Here is a 19,981-nt window from a genome sequence, read left to right as displayed (position 1 = left end):
CTCCCCCAGTGGCTCAGCAGTAAAGAAACCGCCAGTAACACAGGCTGTAATGACCTAGGCTTCCCCGGTGGCTCAAACTGTAAAAAGTCTGCCTGCAATGTGGGAGACCCGGGTTCGATCGCCGGGTGGGGAAGATCTCCCAGAGAAGGAAATGGCAAGCCACTCCTAGCATCCTTGCCTGGAGAATCCTGTGGATGGAGAAGCTTGGCGGGCTACAGTCCACGGGTTGCAAAGAGTCAGACACGTGACTGAGCGACGGACACACACTGTCATGCAAAAGACAGTGGAGATTCTGGTTCGATCCCTGGGTTGAGAAGATCCCCTGGAGGAGAAGGGACAACCCTCTCCAGTATCCTTGCCTGAAAAGTCCCATGGACAGGGGAGCCTGGTGGGCTACAGTCCATAGTGCCGTGAAGAGCTGGACACGACTGAAGCAGCTGAGCGTGCTCTGTAGATGGTAGTTTGTCCACCTTGTCTGCACATGGAAATTATCCAAGGAACAACGCCCAGGCTGCACCCTAAACCAGTTAGAGCACATCTCTTTGTGTGGGCCACCAGCCTGAGGGGCTTTGTAAGCGCCCCGGGTGATTCCAAGAGCAGCCAGGCTTGAGGACCACTGCTCGAAAACGTGCAGGGAGGGGCGCAGGGGTATGTGAGGGTCTTTTATTCCCCAGGTCTGGGTCTTAGCCAAAATTCCTTGAAAACAGCAAGTATCTCACTCAGTATTTTGTCAAAGAAACAAAGTTAAGATTAAGGTTGAGGTTTAATCTGTCTCGTGAAGCAGAAGGCTATGTTTGCCTTTCCGTGAAAGGTCACGATTACACTTGGACTTTTTCTGAAGGGTAAAATGTACAGGGAAATGATAAGAAGATTAGTATATCTTATTTGCCATCTTGAAAGCTGCATTTTATTGTCACACTGTAAAATGAGTTTTATCCCAGAAAGATAACCTGGCGGAAGCAGTATGATTGGCATGGGGTAATGAGGCATCTGAGTCCCCTGGAGACACATGCAACAGTCTTATTCCAGCAAGTCCACTCTGTTATCCTGTTCTGACTGTGTGTCTTAAGAATTTAGGTGTTTCATTAAGAATGCATGTGCCTTTTACTTTGTTCTTTTTTTGGCTGCTTCACATAGCTTTCAGGGTCTGAGTTCCCTGACCAGGATCAAACCCCGGATGGAAGTGAACACAGAGTCGTAGCCGGTGAACCTTGAGGGAAATCCCAAGGAAAGCGTGTGCTTGTTAAAGGTACCGCTTCACTGGCTTACTCATTTCTTTCTTTTTCTCACAGCTCAAGAGATGGCTGCCCAGTGTGTCACAAAGGTGGAGCTGAATATTTCCTGTGACAATCTTCTGGATAAAGACATAGGGTCAAAGTCAGACCCTCTATGTGTGTTATTTTTGAATACGAGTGGTCAACAGTGGTATGAGGTAATATTAAATACTTGCAGCTGAAACGCCGCCTGAGTTGCTTTTTTGACAATATGAAGAGTTTATTTAAAAAATAAAGCCATCTCATCTGTTAGTGCAGTTTTTCAGGCAAATTAGCCCTTGATTGTGAAATATTTCATATACATATAGACACTTCTTTTAGCTATCATGCCAATATTTAGTCACATGTAGTATATAAAGATAATAAACAAATGCACCTTTCATCTGAGGTAACCTTTTTTGTTTTGGTGGGGTGAATATAGGTTGAGCGCACAGAAAGGATTAAGAATTGCTTGAACCCCAAATTCTCCAAGACATTTATTATTGATTACTACTTTGAAGTGGTTCAGAAATTGAAATTTGGGATTTATGACATCGACAACAAAACTGTCGAGCTGAGCGATGATGACTTCTTGGGAGAATGTGAATGCACCCTTGGACAAGTGAGTATGAATGGTACAAGTGTTTTCTATAGTTGAAACAAAGCATCAGGTGTTTTTGATAAATTCTCTTTAATCGTTGGGCTTTCCAGGTGGCACTAGTGGTAAAGAATCTGCCTGCCAGTGCAGAGACTTGGGTTTGATCCCTGGCTTGGGAAGATCCCCTGGAGTAGGAAGTGACAAGCCACTCCAGTTTTCTTGCCTGGAAAATCCCATGGACAGAGGAGCTTGGAGGGATACAGTCCATGGTGCCACAAAGCGTCGGACACGACTGAGCAACTGAGCTTGTGTTTGCCTTAAACATTATGGAATTTATCTTACTTTTTATGAGGGTAGGGACCATGGGTTTTTTGCAAAGTGTATAATAGTTCTTATGAGTCAAAGGTGTTCCATTTGCCACTTGAATGAATAGTCCCGTTACTCTAGCTGCCTGTCTGCAGTACAGTGTTGTTCTTACGTTTAGGTCATAAATGGTGTCAAGGTGACGGCAACTTCTCTGACGTTCTAACTTGCATGACCGATGCCTCTTGACCCCTTGATAGCCCAGCACAGTCCCTTTTCCTGGCTTGCTCCTCCTTTTGCCTTGAGTATGAACCCAACGCCCCCTCGCAAAGCCTTCTCTGACACCCTAGAGTCGTTTGGGTCACCCTGCTGTGCTCACTTGGTGGTCTTCTCCACTCCTTCTACCTTAATGTTCATCATATTTTATTGCAGTTGCTTAATTTTCTGTCTTTCTAGGATATCACAGGTTGGGTCGGAGCACGGGTGTGTCTGTGGGCTCACCATTGTGCTCCCAGCTCGGTTTGACTTCAAAGGAGAGCCAGTGACCATGTTTATGGGACTTTCGGAGGGAGGGGTTATTTTTTTTCAGTGGGTGACATCTAAGATTTGTCTTTTATGAGTTTTATCTTTTAGTCTTGAATATTTTGGAGATCATTGTATTTCCTGTGTCTCAAGGACAACATGGAGCTGGTCAGATTTCTAAAACTTTGATAGTTGTATCAAAAAGAAAATTAAAGAAGTATTTATTTTTTGGAGAAAAATCACTATATCTAAAATTATAGCAAATTTGAGAAACATACCTGTGTGAGAGTATGTGTGCTTACTGTATTATTCTAATCAAAATGATATTTTATGAGGATCATACATTGAAGTTATTGTCAGTTGAAAAATTGGCAGGTAACCCCTGTTTCCTATAGGGGTTTCGTTTCAGCTTAGGGATTTGTATATGTGATGAGAATCTGGCCCTCTTTTTTCTTTACAAGGAAGAATTTGAAGTGGTTGATAAAGAAACTAGTGGTGTGGGGAGATTTTATCCGCCAGGATTGGCTCCTTGGGAGTCTTTTCCATTTGGGTGCAGATGCATTTTGTAATCTCCAAATCTTCAAGGAATGAACTTAATGTTTCCGTTTCTAATAACTTTCTATACTTTATTCTCAACTGTCTTTTGAAAACTGTTTAGTTTAAACGTTTACATGTTGAAGTGAAATAGCTCTTTGTATCACTTTCCGATTTTAACAGATTGTTTCCAGTAAGAAGCTAACGCGACCACTGGTGCTTAAAAATGGCAGACCTGCAGGAAAAGGGAGCATTACGGTAAAATAAGACCCTTTAAAATACAAGTCTTTTGCCTCCTGAGACTTAGCACAAGAGGACAAGCTGAGACTGTGTATATCAGACAGAGATTCTACAGCAGGCGTTATCGTTTGATCCTGAATGTTGCCCTCCACCCACCCTTGACTTGCCTTAGAGTGATCGCAAATGGAAACTGCTGTGCCTAAAAGAAAGTCACACGCATCGTGCTAATGCCTGCCTCTTCCTGATGGAAGCATCGATTCCCAGATTAGGAGGAAATTACGTAATAATGTGAATGGATCAATTTGGCTCTCAACAAATCAAACGTAGGCCCCTCGGCATGACAGAAACTTTCCATAGTGGTTTTGATTCCCGAATGATCTTGTAGTATGACATGGCCATTGAACCGCTCAGCTTTTAACCATGTTTTTGTGTGTGTGTGTGTGTGTGTGCGCGCGTGCACGTGTGCACTTTGCTACCTGTCCTCTTACCTAAATTTTTCCTTGCTGATTGCTGGACCTGGGCAAGTGAATATACGTATTATCTTATTTTAGATTTCAAATTATATAGTGCCATGCTTTTAAATGTTCTAAATGTTCTAGAGTTGCTGTCTGGGTAGTCACAGCTGTCTGAAGAGCTGTCTTACTTTAGCTCTGCCCGGGAATGACTCCCTGAGAGAGTCGTGTTTGAGGATTATTGCAACTATCAAACACATTTCTCAGAGTAGTTTGCTCTAGGTTAGGTGCCATAAGAATGTCCAGTCTGTTGGGGGTGTTGACTTCTATGTGGGGAACAGAGATCATTACAAGTAGTTAGCTTTATGGCTTTTGGGACCATCACAGCCTGGAATTTGTTTTTGAGTAGAGTAAGTCTTTCAGTTACCTTGGATGAAAAATACGGAGCTGATATTTGAATGTGTAATGTTCTCTAGGTATAACTTACTCATGCTTCTCCATCTCTGGAGAGCTCTCGCTAGTGCTGTGCATGGCTTTGATTTTTTCCATCGGAAGAAGGAAGATCCAGTTTTGGCAACAACATTAAAAAGAAAGTTGCATGTGTAAATTAGGCGTATTTTGAAAATATATTTATTTCACATGCATAAAGGAAATAATGACAAATCTTTCTTAATGGTACCATTTTGTTACTTATTTTAGACTACCCTATGTTAGTGTAGACTTTGTATACTATTAGATAACAGACTAAATCAATACTTCATGACTGTATCAGAATCCCCAAAACACTTTCTTTTACTTACCTTGTCTACTCATAGATTTCAGCTGAAGAAATAAAGGATAACAGAATTGTCTTGTTTGAAATGGAAGCAAGAAAACTGGATAATAAGGTAGGTGGGTGATGCAGATTTCAACAAGGATATCATCTTTTTTTCCCCTCACACTGGTCACTTTTTGAGAAAATAATAATGCAATTAATATTATGAACTCTATCATCTAAAGCATCATTTAGAGTGTTATTTCCAATTTCTATTTTCTGGATGTGTGTTTAAGCAGAAGATATTTCTCTTTACCTCTTTCCTCTGGATGTAACCGAAGAGTTTGTATAGCTTAAAAGAAGAGTTAATACAAGCATTAACGTTATTGTAAGAGATATTTTAGAGTGTATTTGAATTACTTAAGGAAAAAAAGCAAAAATCCCATGCTTTGTTGATTAGATTTTCCTCTTTGGGAAAGGAAAGGTGGCGCTAGTGGTAAAGAACCTGCCTGCTGATGCAGGAGACGTAAGAGTCGTAAAGAACCTGCCTGCCAGTGCAGGAGACGTAAGAGTCGTAAAGAACCTGCCTGTGGATGCAGGAGACATAAGAGTCGTGGGTTCGATCCCTGGGTCTGGAAGATCTCCTGGAGGAGGGCTTGGCAATCCACTCCAGTATTCTTGCCTGGAGAATCCCATGGACAGAGGAGCCTGGCGGGCTTCAGTACATAGAGTCTCAAAGTGTTGGACACGGCTGAAGCACAGATATTGAATCAGAATTCAGCAAAGCCTTTTCTTTTTTGGAGAAGAGAAAGGCTACCCACTCCAGTATTCTGGCCTGGAGAATTCCATGGACTGTGTAGTCCACGGGGTCACAAAGAGTTGGACACGACTGAGCAACTTTCACTTTCACTTTCCTTTCTGCATTCAAAATTTAGGATGAGTACTAATAAGAACAGTTAAGTGTAGTGTATACCCTGGATTGGAATAATTCTTTGAGTGAATTTTGTATGTAATTCTATAATGCAATCAATATTCTTCATCATTTTCATCTACCTTACAATGCAGTTTACAAATATCTTAGACCAGTAGTCAGCTATCTTTTAAAAAATATTTTGGAAAAATTTAAACATACACAAAAATAGAATAGTATTTCTAAAAAATTCCGTGTTCCTACCACCTATCTTTAAAAATGTTAAAACTCATGACCAATTTTATCTCATCCCTACGCCTATCTACTTTCTCTCCTCCCAGACAGCATATTACTGCATCCGTAAATGTAGATGTATCTCTAAGGACTTTTTAAATAATACAGTTGATTAATGTGTCTCTTACATTTTTTAATCTTTACGTTCTCCCCTTCCCTTTACTTATTCCCCTTTTCTCTATTGCTCTCTTGTTCCCTGTCTCTCCCTCCGTCCTATCCATCCATCCATGGATTTATTCAATAAACTGACTCCTTTGTCCTATAGAAGTTTTCACACACAGTATACACTAGTTAAATCCCTGTGATGTCATGTAATATGTTTGTCTCTCCATATTTTATTTCCTGATTTCTATCAGCTGAAATTGAATCTAGAGGTATGATCTCGTGGCATTTTGAATTGGTATGAATTTCATAGATGGTGACACTAATTCCATCAAGAGGCTCACATTGTCAAGTTCTGTTTTTTGGGGTCTTAGTGACCACTGATGGTAACTACCTAGATATACTATCTTATTAAGAGTCTTGCTGCTGCTGCTGCTGCTAAGTCGCTTCAGTCGTGTCCGACTCTGTGTGACCCCATAGACGGCAGCTCACCAGGCCCCCCCGTCCCTGAGATTCTCCAGGCAAGAACACTGGAGTGGGTAACCATTCCCTTCTCCAATGCATGAAAGTGAAGTCGTGTCCGACCCTCAGCGACCCCATGGACTGCAGCCTACCAGGCTCCTCTGTCCATGGGATTTTCTAGGCAAGAGTACTGGAGTGGGGTGCCATTGCCTTCTCCAATTAAGAGCCTTAAAATAGTGTTATTCTCATGCTGTCATTGCTTCTTCTTTTATTAGCGAGAATACTTCTCTAGAGAGAAGTATCTTTCTTCACATTAGGTATTTATTTATTCCAAGATAGTTTGTCCAGAAAAGGCAAGTTGAAGTGTTTGATTTTTTTTTTTTTAATATTTACTATTTTTTAGAAGAATAAATTTCTTTAAACGTGACTTTTACAGAAGAACTTAAAAAAAATTTTTTTTTAGTATTTCTAGGAACTCTATTCATACTTTTGATGCTTCAAGCATCCTAGGTTTGACCTATGGGGGGACCTGTTTAAGTTTGTTCCTGAGCCATTTGGCAGGGTCTCAGAAGCCTTTGGCTAGCTTCTTGCTCTGTGGCATGACAGATATTTCATGCTTATTTTATCTAATTTCTGCCCCAGATTGGCAGGTTAAAGGGAGCTTTTCTGTGGTGAGTCCACGGTGTGGTACTAGGGGTGCTTAATGTTTATTGATTGCTGTTGCTCATTCTTTCTAGGACTTTTCAGTAGATAGCTATCGGAAAGTCTTTTCTTTTTTAAGGAAAACTAAATCATAAACTTGTATAACAAATTCCAATTCAAATGTAAAATTACAAGGCTGTTATTTCTTTAATTCTGTAGTTGCACCTATTTTTACTTATGTCAAATGTTGATTCATAAGGAAACTAACGTAACTGCTTATGTTTTGCCCTATAGAATATCTAACAGTTTAAGAATACAAATATACATGTTATAGCAAAAATATTTTTACTGGAAATAGTTTGAGCTTTCTTTGAAGTTCTTTTTGCCTTTAGGGTTATATATTCCACTTGAATTATACGAATTTAATTCTTGGGTTTTAAAGGAATAATTGTTCTCCAAGTGGTTATGCTGTAACATTAACACATAATCAAATTTTGCTTTTGGTATTTAGAGATTGCTTTAAAATTTTGGGGGTTTCATTTTGCTGTATAATCATGTATAAGATGGTTCCAAAGCCAATAGAAAACAAGGTATATTCAACAAATTTAGCTTCTTTCCCTGTCCACGCTGCAGTTTTTTCTCTTGCTGTATTTTATTCGTTTGTAAAATTTGTATTTAATGGCTTAATCCTTCATTTTCCAAAAAACGAAGGGTTTTTTTGTGTGTGTATGTACACGTGTGTCTGTCTGTGTGTATATAAACGTACAAATAGATATGGATGTATATGTCCTATAGGTAGATATGAGTGTGCATGCCTGTGTGTATGTATATATTTACATTTCCATACCCCAGCCCAGCCCCAGTCCTTGATTAAGTGTAGCATGATATATTAATACTACACATGCATCTCTCTGTCTTGTTCTTTTGACTTAACTTATCCTGGAGATAAGATTCGGGGAGTTTTACTTCTTGTTTTAGTTCTACTGTTGACAGTTTCATGAACTGTCAAGCAGGGTCTGTTTTTTGACCTTCATTATAGTAATAATGATATTCTACCTTTCTCAAAAGATTATCTCTAAGACAAAAGAGACAGAGGACGTTCATGTGCTTTTGGGAAAGTTAGCTTCTCTAGGTATAATATTGTTCCTAGTTTTATAAAATGGAGCATAGAGAGGCTTATTACATTGCTTAAATTCTTCTTAGAGAGAAGGTTAAATTTTAAAAGTTCTGTGTAGTCTTTGTGTTTTTATTTTTGACTATGAGAGATGTATTCCTTTCTTAACATTAAACTATGCTGAGGAAGGAAATAATATTATCTTAGTTCTTAATTTAATATTGAAGTAAATTCAAGACTGAAAAAAATCTTCGGTTTAGGAATGTATCTGCTTACATTCCTGTGGGCTTAACCAATGTCTTTTCACTTTCACAAATAATAAGTAGTAATGCTAAGGAGGATAGAAATTTCAAAACGAAGATAAATGAAAATGAGAAAGTAAAGTCATCCACAATCTTACTATCTTTACCTTTGTGCATCTCTCCAGGATTTTATCTCCCTGTGGAAGAGTATCTGGGTGTGTGTGTGTAAGATGGCCATGAGGGGACGTTTGCACCCTCACTGTGCTTGCGCGTTGTACAGGAGAGCTGTGCGTGGTGAATCACAGAGGAAATAGGGTGTGCCTTGTGCTCTCCAAGCACTTCTGTTGTGCACTTCCCGTGTCTCCTTGTCTGTGCTCTCTTGCGTTTGTGTAAAGAAATGTGTGGGATTGCCGAACAGGTATTGGACATAGAAGGGTAAGATGTGAAATCAAGGCTCAGATCCATCACTTCATTAGATGTGTGATTTTGGCAAAGTCTTTAACTCCTCTGAATCCAGTTTGTCCTGCCTCTCGTGGAGCCAGTACGACTACTGTATGGGATTGTTTATATAAGACTACTTAGTGCTGTTTGAATGAGTGAATGCTGCTAATAATGAAAACCAGCTAAAAGCGTCCTGTGTTGATCATGGGTTCCATTGATCACTGTATTTTAAAGCCATCTTGTGTTTTGAGATGTAAGGGTGTAAGGATAATGAGCATTTATCAGGAATGCCTTAAACGTTCTCCTCGTAGACTTCAGCAGGTTTATGTTTGTGAGGAATGTATTGGGATTTGTATTTACTGTTGTATTGTACTATATATATGTATATATACATATGTTTATCTGTACTATAGAATTAAACTTCAGGTACTACAGACATGTAACATATACAAAGTGTGTTTCACAAGTTTTAGGAGGAGAATAATTGCTTTGCTTTTTATTTTAATGTAGGATCTATTTGGGAAGTCAGATCCTTACCTAGAGTTCCACAAGCAGACATCTGATGGAAACTGGCTAATGGTTCATCGAACGGAGGTGAATATCTGAATTTGAAAAGTAGGGTTGAAGTTTCCTTTGGAATTGTGGTAATCTGAATTTTAAAAATGTACGTATTTATAAAAATATTCATCTGAATTCAGACGTATATAACTGCCAGAGACACAAGGTCAGCGTGCTCGTTTTTTTTTTTTTAAATGAGAAGGTGCTGCTATGCTTAGTTGTTTTTAAATTCTTTACTTTTGGCTCAGCTGGGTCTTTGCTGCTGCCCACGGGCTTTCTGCGGTTGCAGTGAGTGGGCTCTGCTCTCTAGGGTGGTGCCCGGGCTTCTCATACTGCTGGCTTCTCCTGTGGGCCGAGGGCTCCAGGCGTGTGGTTCAGTGGTCATGGCACTCATGGGCTTAGTTGCCCCAAGGCCTGTGGGATGCTCCAGGGACTGAACTGTGTCTCCCGTGTTGGTGGGTGGATTCTTCGCCTCTGGGCCCCCGGGGACGTCCCTCTGCCTTACTTTTAAAATCCTGTAAAGGACACTGAAATGTATGCCAGTGTGTCCTTCACCTAGATTTATCAAACGGTCACACCTGCACACGGGTGTGTGCTCTCTCTTGTTCACGCCCACATCCATGCCCTTTTGCAAAACTATCCTAATGTAGGCAGCAGACATCGTGGCTCTTCACCTTTAACTGCTACAGGTATTTCTCAAGAACAAAGGTGTTTCTCTACACCTCCGTAACTGAGAGAGTTAGCATCCATTTAGTAACATCATTTACTATACCATGCATCTTCAGATCCTCCCGATTTCCCCAAACACGATTTTTGTGTGTTTTGTTTTGTTTAATACAGGGTCCATTCCAGGTTCACAGTTTGCATTTGGCTATTATGTTCCCAGGACTCCCAGGTGACTCAGTGGTAAAGAACCCTCCTGCCAATGCAGGAGACTTGGGTTCGATCTCTGGGTTGGGAAGATCCCCTGGAGAAGGAAATGGCAACCCACTCCTGCATTCTTGCCTGGGAAATCCCATGGACAGAGGAGATGGACTGGCTATGGTCCATGGGGTCACAAAGAGTCAGACGCGACTTAGTGACTAAACAACAACAAATCAGTCTTTAAGCACTGTCTTATTTTATGTGAAATTATGTTGTCAGTTGACCTTGTACTTACCCTATCCCGTCTGGAATGAACTATTTCTCTTAGGAAGCCTGATTTTTCCTTTAAGAGGGTAGGATTTGCACAGCAGGGTATGAGTGCTCATTACTGCTGAGCACTTTCAGACCTTTTCAGTGGACATAAATGATAAATATGTTTGTGTATATATGTTTATATATATTAAACATTAAAAAAAACCTAAAATCATAAATTTACACCATTTTTCTCATTCAAATCAAACATAGCAAGATCCTTTCCCAACTTTTCTTATTCCATACTTGAATCTTGTGTCCTGCAGTGAAAACTCTGGTTTCCAACAAAACCAATAATCTTCTGTAATTTGTAAGTGCATCTTGTAATGGCTGGATACATTTCCCAGTTTTTTTTCTTTCTCAGAATGTATCTTGACTAGACAGTCCCTCACATTTTTCATATAACAGGTGTATAATATGGTCCTGGCTAGATTTTCGCTGACGAAGTTGGGTGGGTGAAGAGGTGAAGGATGAATGGTATGCCTGGTGGGAACCTGGGAAAGGCAAGAGCAGAACATTGATGATGAGTGGAATGTTTTTCTAACTGACCTTCATTATTATTTTTTTAAATAGGTTGTTAAAAACAACTTGAATCCTGTTTGGAGGCCTTTTAAGATCTCTCTTAACTCTCTGTGCTATGGAGATATGGATAAAACTATTAAGGTAATTTGAAATTATATATATATTATGTACACACATACACACTCACTGCTTTTATAAATTAATTCATTGGCTAGTACTTAAAGAAAGTAAATGATGTAAGTTTGAATTTTATGTATATTTAGGAATGCTAAAATAGAAATGTTTCTGATAAGCAGTCAGTCTAAAGGAGCAGAGACATTTTGAGTGATCTGTTGATCTGTTGAATGCTTAATCAAACATTGTGGTTTTTATTTTATTCTTCATTTTTTAAAATAAAGTATTAAAGTCTTCCCTACTTTTTAATAAGATTCTTCTGCTCTGGGAATAGAAACGGTTAACTGCACTCTTTGCCTTTGGTGTGTCCCTTGCAATAAAAGTAGGTATTACTTTAACTGAGAACCCAGAGCTTCCTTCTGCCTTCAGCGCAGAGCACGATAGTGGTGACACTTGCGTCACTGATGTTCAGTTCAGTCCAGTCGCTCAGTCGTGTCTGACTCTTTGTGACCCCATGGACTGCAGCACGCCGGGCCTCCCTGTCCATCACCAACTCCCGGTGCTCAGAGGAAGGTATAATTTACTACAACATTTGGATGGCTTTAGTTTTAGAGTTTTTAAAGGAAAGCAAAGTAGAAGCAGGGAGCTGCAGCAGATAGCTAAGAATTTTCTTAAATGTTTTCACTTCTAGCCAATATAGATATATTATTTTAAAGACACGTTTATATTAGTCACCTTTGTACATAAGATTCCCGATAGGAGCCTTTTCATGTATTGCAGAGGTCAGCAAACTGGGGTGAGTTTTTTGTTTATTTAATTTTTTTTTCTTTTGATCATTAGTATGGTGAAAGCAGGAAAGGTCATGAAGGGACCTGGAGTCAAACCACAGTCCAAGTCTTGACTTAGACCTTTAACCAGCTAAGGGATCTTGAGCAGGTTATCTAACTTCCTTACTTAACTTCCTTACTTATATAATGGAGAACATAATGTCTACATGGCAAAATTAAATCAGGATTAAATTAATGTACGTGAAAAGTTTCATAAACTGTTAAACACAGTAGAGATGCTATTATTATTGAAAACCATTTCATTTCTTAGATCCATAAATTTTTTCCTCATTTTTCAGAGAACTTTAAAGATCAATATGATTTGTGTGATATTTCAAACAGCAGTGAAAATTTTGGTACAAAATAAATAGAAAAGTAGCTTTGTACATTACTGTGGTCAACTGTAAAAAATACACAGCGTAAGAGTTTTGAGTTAAGTTTTATTTGGGACAATCTGAGGGCTGCAGAGACAGCACCTCGGAGAGCTCTGAGAAACTGTTCCAGAGAGGCAGGGGAAAGGTCAGTGTTCATGTGATTTTGGTAAAGGGGGAAATACATGCAATCAGGCACAGGTTTTCCCTAAAGGTTTCTACGAGTCTTGTGAAGCTTCTGCTAGTCATGAGAAACCGTCGTGACCGTGAAGGATTTTAGTGCTTTTCTAGATATGTGGAGATGCAAGAATTGGCTTCATAAAATCAGCTCCTGCGAGTATTTAACTGTCTGAAGACCTGTCCTGCCAGTTTTTCCCTGAACACAGGGTGCCTCCCTTCTGCTCTCCACCCTAAACTCCTTCAGGGGCCATTAAAGGTCTGCAGCTGCTGCGTCACTTGATTTAGTCCCTGTAGAGGTGATGGCAAGCCCCCACGGAGAGGGCCAATCTGTGGTTGACACTTTTTACTGTTATATTAAATCTAGACCTTTTGCTTTTCACATTAAAAATAACAAGTTAAGGCTTCATTAGATCTAAGAAGTAAGAGAGGCTAGGAAAAAAATGCCTAAACTGTTTGATTGTTTGTAATAATATATTAACAACGAAACAATATTTCTTTAACTTCTTTTTTTTGTGCACAGCGTCATGCTCACAGGGCTATTTTATTATAGTAAGTAAACTGATTTTTTGAGCTCTCTCTGATGAACGTCTTCATTCTTAAAAGATTCTCCACTTGTTTTCACTATGCGCCAGCTGGTTCGCCACCCCATCTCTGTCTGTCTTTCTTTAGTTCTGTATTTCTTGCAGTCATCAGAAAGCCATCCATCACCGATTCTCTTGGGGTTTGGAAGGTGCTTAGAGGTGTAGACAGAGTTACAGAGCAGAGAACAGAGTCGGAATCATTGGTGATTTCTTTGCTGCAGTGTGAACGTCCCAGTGTTACCATTCTAGCATGGATTATTATTTTCATAAGAGTGTGTGAATAAGAAGAATAACCATGCATGTCTACACTGAGAATGCGTTAGTGACTGTAGTGTTGTGTGGTGTGTGCATTCTTCGCATATATACATATGCACGTGTGTATATATGTGTACATTTCAGGTTCACAGACTGCTGAAGCTGTTGTTTAAAACAGCTAATAGTACTGGTTTTTGAATTCTTGAGAAGAGAAATTAAATGACATAAATCGTTACACCCTTTGCCTCAGACTGTTTCTGAACACATGTCAGCATAATAAATGTCACATTTTCCTTTAACATCTAACATTTGTCTTTGATGGGGCAACAGTGAGCTTTTCCTACATGTTTATTATAGTGAGTTATCAGGAATCACATTCTAAAAATGCTTTGCATTCCCAGAAGTTTTGGACAGTCTAAACATGAACTGTTTTAGCTCTTCCATAAGTTTTGTTTAAATAAAATCTTGGTCTTATCAAAGCCTGATCTTGTTGTCTTAGGTATAAATTGGAGTTTCCTGAATGTAAATCTAAAATCCAATGTTCTGTTTTCTGTAATTAAAAAAAAAAAAAACCTCTTAAAAATGAAATTATTGAACCCTCCTGAACCCTCCTCCTGAACCCTCCTTCAGGATGGGGAGCATGTGTATACCTGAAATTTAAAAAAAAAAAAAAATTAAAAAATTAAAAAAATTAAATAAAAAAATAAAAATGAAATTATTAAAATATTACTTTAACTTTAATTTTAATTCCTCTGGAAAAATTATTGATATCATTAATTTTCTGTCAGATAAAGGGCTTTTGGTTTAAAAATTGAGTATGAAAAAAATAAAAATGAGTATCAGATGTATAGATCAAGAGTTCAAGATCAAGATGTATAGGTCTTGCTAAGAGTTCACTCTTGATCTATACATCTGATACTCATTTTTATTTTTTTCATACTCAATTTTTAAATTGAGTATGAAAAAAATAAATTGACTGAAGTACTGGAAACAAATAAAAGCACTTACTGTTACTCAGAATTGCAATTCTAGACCTAGTTTGTATTCATTTATTGATCGTTTGATTTTTAGTCTTGAAAAATAATGAAAATATATGCAGTGAAAGACTTCCTGTTTTGATAAGCACTCAATTCACTTTTCATAGAACTGAGGAAGAAAAATCACCTTGCTTGGTGAATATATATAAATCCTGAGTGTTTTAGCTTGATGATTAATATAACTTTGTAAAGGATTATAGCATAGGGTAAATGCAAATTGCTTTTCAATCATAGACTTTTATCTTAAATCACAGGCTCTAGAAGTATTCAAAAGTTTCCTTGGCACAGATGTGCTTTGTCGGTTACCACACAAGATAGGTCATCTTCTAAGACTATTAAATTCTTCTGTCTACCTGACATCCTCAGTAGATGCTGTGTGCAGTGCACATAATGAATGTTTGCGGAAGAAATGTTTGTAATTATAAAGCAGTATAAAAACTTAAGTTATTTATGATCACAGTGAGCACTTCTGCTTGCTAAGAGTTCACACCGTGTTAATTTTCTCACTGCAATGAATATTCAGATATTCTTGTGAATATTTACTCTTTGACAGCATCTGCCAACATGGGAATCAGATACCCTCAGCTCTCTTCCATGTGTTTTCAGAAACAGTGAGCATTTAATGGAAGCCACAGCTCAGACTGGACTTGGCCTTGTCTTATATGGAGACAGCATTGTGATGGCCCAGTGTAGACACTTCCTCAGTGGGTTAAATACCGTTTTCCTGGAATTTTCCTTTTCATTGTGGGAGTTGTGATCCTCACAATGATGCAAATCCAACTTCATTGAATCGAACTCCTAAAAGAAGCCAAGCCTCACCAGATTGCAGCTAATGAAATACATTTTCCATAGTTATAAACCATCTAGAATTTAATTATATGATTTTTAGCTGCCTAGGATACTGACTTCCTTTCTTCCTTCAGATAGATAATGGCTTTTAGCCACTGTAAAATAGCAAGGTGAAAAGTGGGCGAGAGAGAAGGTCTAATTGCATTTCAGTTTTATTAGAACTTGTAAAGGGCATATACAAGAACTGGAAACTGATCAACATGGAATTTCAACAGCATTTGTGTTTTTCATGTGCCTGCAATCTGTCTTAGAATCCCATCCCAAGAATAGCCAGGGCTTGAAAGGGTTTCAGTATTATTCCTCTAGGAACTTAGTTCCTGCTTCTCCAAGTAGGACTGTGTATTAAACATTTTCACTTATTTGAATTAAAAGTGCACTTCTTGGTAAGTCCCATTTATTGCAACCAGTTCTTTTAAACAAGATTATATATATTTTTATATATTTATATTATGCTTCCTTATAGGTAGAGTGTTATGATTATGACAACGATGGGTCGCATGATCTCATTGGAACCTTTCAAACCACAATGACAAAACTGAAAGAAGCCTCCAGAAGCTCACCTGTGAGTCGCGCCTTTGTTTTTGAGTATACCTTATACTTGGCCGTGTATTTATTACTTCACTTTTTTCTCTTGAAATAGCAAATAGCTTTCCTTGCTTTTACTCTATAATATGTAATATTCTGAAATCTGTGGATTTTGTTTAAGTAGTCGGATGACTCAAAATTCTTACTTGGGGTGAGTTTACATTTATGTTTAGAGGTTTGGTTTCCTTTCGCTATGGACAAATTATGTGGTTTGTTTGAAAAGCCTTCATTTTAAAGATCTTGGCATTTCATTGGCCACAATAATTAATATCTACATGAGACAAATACCAAGGCTTAAATTGTGGACATTTATTCTCCTTTTGGATACTTTAGAAATTGGCTTTTACCTTCTCTCCCTCTCTGACATGTCCTTGCCCAAAGGAAGGATAAAAGCAGAGTTATACTACTTCAAATTATGTAGTATTAAGCTGCCATCTAATGGACTGACTTTGTTAGGATCATTTGTTTGCCTTAATTGCATTCAGTTTGTTAGTTAGCATCCCCACATATTTCTACAATTGCTTCTGAAACATTCCTGTCTCTATGGCAAAGTGCCTAAAAACTATTCCAGAGTGTTTTTTATAAATAAAACTTATAAAATGCTTCCCTCTTACTTAACTTTCTAGTTTGAATGAAATAAGTTAATTCTCTTTTTAGCTTACCTAGAATAATCTGAAATGTTTTTACCTGCTTAGTGACCTGAATAATGCTCTTGTATATAGCATTTGCTTTTGAAAATCCAAACATGAAGTTTAAAAGGTAAGAGATTATGGTCAGATGGCAAGGTCTTTTTTACCAAGTTATGTAAGTGAAGTAACCCAAAAGAAGATACTGATAGTTTTAGATCAAAACTTAAATACTAAATGAATAAACAAAACTGAATAGCTTTTTGATTTACATAATTGGGAGAAGTGAGTTTTGAGCTGACATAGTGGGACTAGAATTCTCAGGAGGTCATACAGAGATCTCTAGTCCTATCTCTACAGGCTTGCCGTGTGGCTCAGGGGTAAGAATCCGCCTGCCAAGCAGAAGATGTGGATTTGATCCCTGGGTCAGGAAGATCCCCTGGAGTAAGAAATGGCAACCCACTCCAGTACTCTTGTCTGGAGAATTCCATGGACAGAGGAGCCTGGTGGGCTATAGTCCATGGGGTCGCAACGAGTCAGACATGACTGAGTGACTGAGCACACAGTCCTGTGTCACAAAGCCCAGGTACTTGTGTAGCAGAAGTACTTGTGTGAAGTAAGAAGGGCTTTTCCAACCACGCCTAATGGTTTAAATGCAAAGGTTGAATTAACAGTTTAAATAAAAACAACAGTAAAATTCAGCTGTAAATATTCTGCTGAAAGATATATATGTTTATTTTTAAGGGCAGAAATAATGGAAAATTGTGACAATCTGAACATTTCTATAAAGCAAGCTTCCTAAAAGAACTAAACATGAGGAGTGATGTGTATCGTTGTTTCGCTGGTTTCAGTTTGTTGTTATTTTGCAGAACCAGTAAATGACCTGTTTTTAGAAGAGAATGAACCAGAAACTAACTGTGTAATACTTTACAGAGCATGTAGGTGATGGTGGTTTAGTCGCTAAGTCGTGTCTGACTCTTGCGACACCATGAACCATAACTCGCCAGGCTCCTCTGTCCAGGGGATGTTCCAGGCAAGAATACTGGAGCAAGTTGCCATTCCCTTCTCCAGGGTATCTTCCTGACTCAGGAATCGAACCCGGGTCTCCTGCACAGCAGGCAGCTGATTTACCAACCGAGCTATGTGGGAAGCCCCTTCAGTTCCTAAAAGGGGACATTAATCCTACATTACAAGGTTGTTGGCAGAATTACATGAGATAATTGATGGAAAAATAAAGCGTTCGGGGTCTAGGAACTCACTCCTTTGGTGCAGTTGAGGAGAGGATGCCGTCTTAGCATGCGGAACTCTCCTAAATCCAGCTAACTTGGTCCTTCCCTCCCCCATGATAGAATGAGGCTTTTAATACTATTACAGTGACAAGGTTTACCCACTCGATCTTCAAAGACAGGACTCTATCTTATCAACTCTGTGTTCAGGACCTAGAACGGTGCTTGTTGCTTGGGTGGATACTGTAAAAATGTGGATAAATGAAGTGAAGTAATGTAGCCTTTTACCAATGAGAGTTCTGCTTAGGGCATTTCTGCATCTCTAATATTCAATAATTAGTGTGTATGATGGAGAAGGCAATGGCAACCCACTCCAGTACTCTTGCTTAGAAAATCCCATGGACGGAGGAGCCTGGTAGGCTGTAGTCCATGGGGTCGCGAAGAGTAGGATACGACTGAGCGACTTCACCTTGACTTTTCACTTTCATGCGTTGGAGAAGGCAATGGCAACCCACTCCAGTGCTTTTGCCTGGAGAATCCCAGGGACGGGGGAGCCTGGTGGGCTGCCGTCTATGGGGTCGCACAGAGTTGGACACAACTGAAGTGACTTAGCAGCAGCAGCAGCAGTGTGTATGATAATGACTGAAACTCTGGCAGGATCCTAAACCATCAAGAGATTTTTTTTTAAACATCATTTTGTTTGGTATCATTGTTTCAAAGGTATTTTTAAATGTTTGATTCTTAGAAAATGAGTAATGCCTCTGGCTAAAGTATGTAAGTTGCTTTCTATTGACCAGAAGAGGTGACTTACCCAGTATTCACTGAGTGTCTCTTATTATTTGGCAAGACAGTGAGAATTTCAGGGTATAACTTGGAAGTGACTGTACCCTAGCCATGAAAACAATTAATGAAATGGAACAGTTGAGATTAGTGCCAAGTATGTAAGTTTTATGCGGTTGTGGAAGCTTAATGAGAGAGATGGCGATCAGAGCAGACCAGAACAGGAGTTGATGCTATGCAGAAGGATGACTCGAGCCAAGCCTTCCAGAGGCATAGTGGGTAGGCGCTGGAAGGGAAGATGGTGTGTTTGTGGGAAGAAGACATTAGGTCTGTTTCTGTGCATATTCCCAGTGGAAAGGAATGATCTTTGCTGCATATTTTACCATAGAGTTTGGCTTCATATATTTCTGTTTTCTGATGGTTGTTTTTTTTCTTTTTCAATCGGTATGTTTTTGTACTTTGTGTGGGTGACAGCTAAAAATAATATTTTATTTCTTTTGTTGTAAAGAAAAAAGATGATTACTTGGAGCGTTTATAAGGAAATGATCTACAAAGGAAGCATTTATACTTAGAAACTATTTTAAAAGGTACAAAGTTTTAGAAGTGCTTTTAGGAAATGGGACTGATACATATTTCATATATATAATATAGTGTGCAATTGTTTCACGGTTGTATTTTGTAACAGACCTGTATCAGTAGATGGTTTGTTTCTAAGAGAAAAAAGTCATTCACTTAAATTTACATTGGCATTTTCCAATATCACTAATAATATTGAACATTTTGTCTTTTCTTCCTACAGGTTGAATTTGAATGCATAAATGAAAAAAAGAGGCAAAAGAAGAAAAGCTACAAGAATTCAGGGGTGATCAGTGTGAAACATTGTGAGGTCAGTTGCTCTTGACAGCTTATAGTGTAATGAGATCACATTTTAAGTTCTTCCATCAATATGGTATATATCACACAAACACTTTGAACAGTTGAAAATTACATGAGCATCTGGGCCCCTTTAGAGAAGAAAATAGGAAATAGTAGAGAATTCTTTCAAGTAACTTTGCTTCCAAGATTTGACAGCTCTCTAACAAAGGAAAAATTAAAGTTTTTCATTATCTTAGGAAATACCGGGCACCATTGGTGTTTTTCTGGTGCATCAGTGGAAATGACTTAACTCAGTGCATCAGTCCTGGTTATAATTTCAAGATGAGATGTTATGAGTGAAGGGGAAAAATCCAAGAGTTTCTTAAATGAGTGGGAGTTTTTGCTTTTGTTTTTAAACTTATTAAAGTCTCAACATATTAAACTCATTACTAGTTTCTTAAACCAGTGCATTTCATCTTTGGCTATTGATATTCTAATCTTCAGTTCAGTTCAGTCGCTCAGTCTTGTCCGACTCTTTGTGACCCCATGAATCGCAGCACGCCAGGCCTCCCTGTC

At 38.7% G+C, this 19,981-nt stretch overlaps 1 protein-coding gene across 1 annotated transcript in view; it reads left to right on the top strand.

The window, feature by feature from the left end:
* The window catches only part of CPNE3 (copine III), a 48,431-nt gene that overhangs the window by 11,929 nt on the left and 16,521 nt on the right, over window positions 1-19,981 (top strand). The window contains exons 2-9 of the mRNA XM_010862167.1: window positions 1,293-1,432; window positions 1,696-1,875; window positions 3,394-3,468; window positions 4,718-4,789; window positions 9,374-9,457; window positions 11,171-11,260; window positions 15,797-15,895; window positions 19,350-19,436. Of these exons, the coding sequence (XP_010860469.1) occupies window positions 1,301-1,432; window positions 1,696-1,875; window positions 3,394-3,468; window positions 4,718-4,789; window positions 9,374-9,457; window positions 11,171-11,260; window positions 15,797-15,895; window positions 19,350-19,436 (819 nt within the window). The 5' untranslated portion in view covers window positions 1,293-1,300. The remainder of the gene's footprint in view (window positions 1-1,292; window positions 1,433-1,695; window positions 1,876-3,393; window positions 3,469-4,717; window positions 4,790-9,373; window positions 9,458-11,170; window positions 11,261-15,796; window positions 15,896-19,349; window positions 19,437-19,981) is intronic.

The sequence above is a fragment of the Bison bison genome, unplaced genomic scaffold, assembly GCF_000754665.1.
Source record: "Bison bison bison isolate TAMUID 2011002044 unplaced genomic scaffold, Bison_UMD1.0 scf7180017858048, whole genome shotgun sequence".
NCBI classification, from domain to species: domain Eukaryota; kingdom Metazoa; phylum Chordata; class Mammalia; order Artiodactyla; family Bovidae; genus Bison; species Bison bison.
The sequence above is the reverse complement of the archived record's forward strand: the minus strand, read 5'-3'. Positions and strand labels throughout refer to the sequence as shown.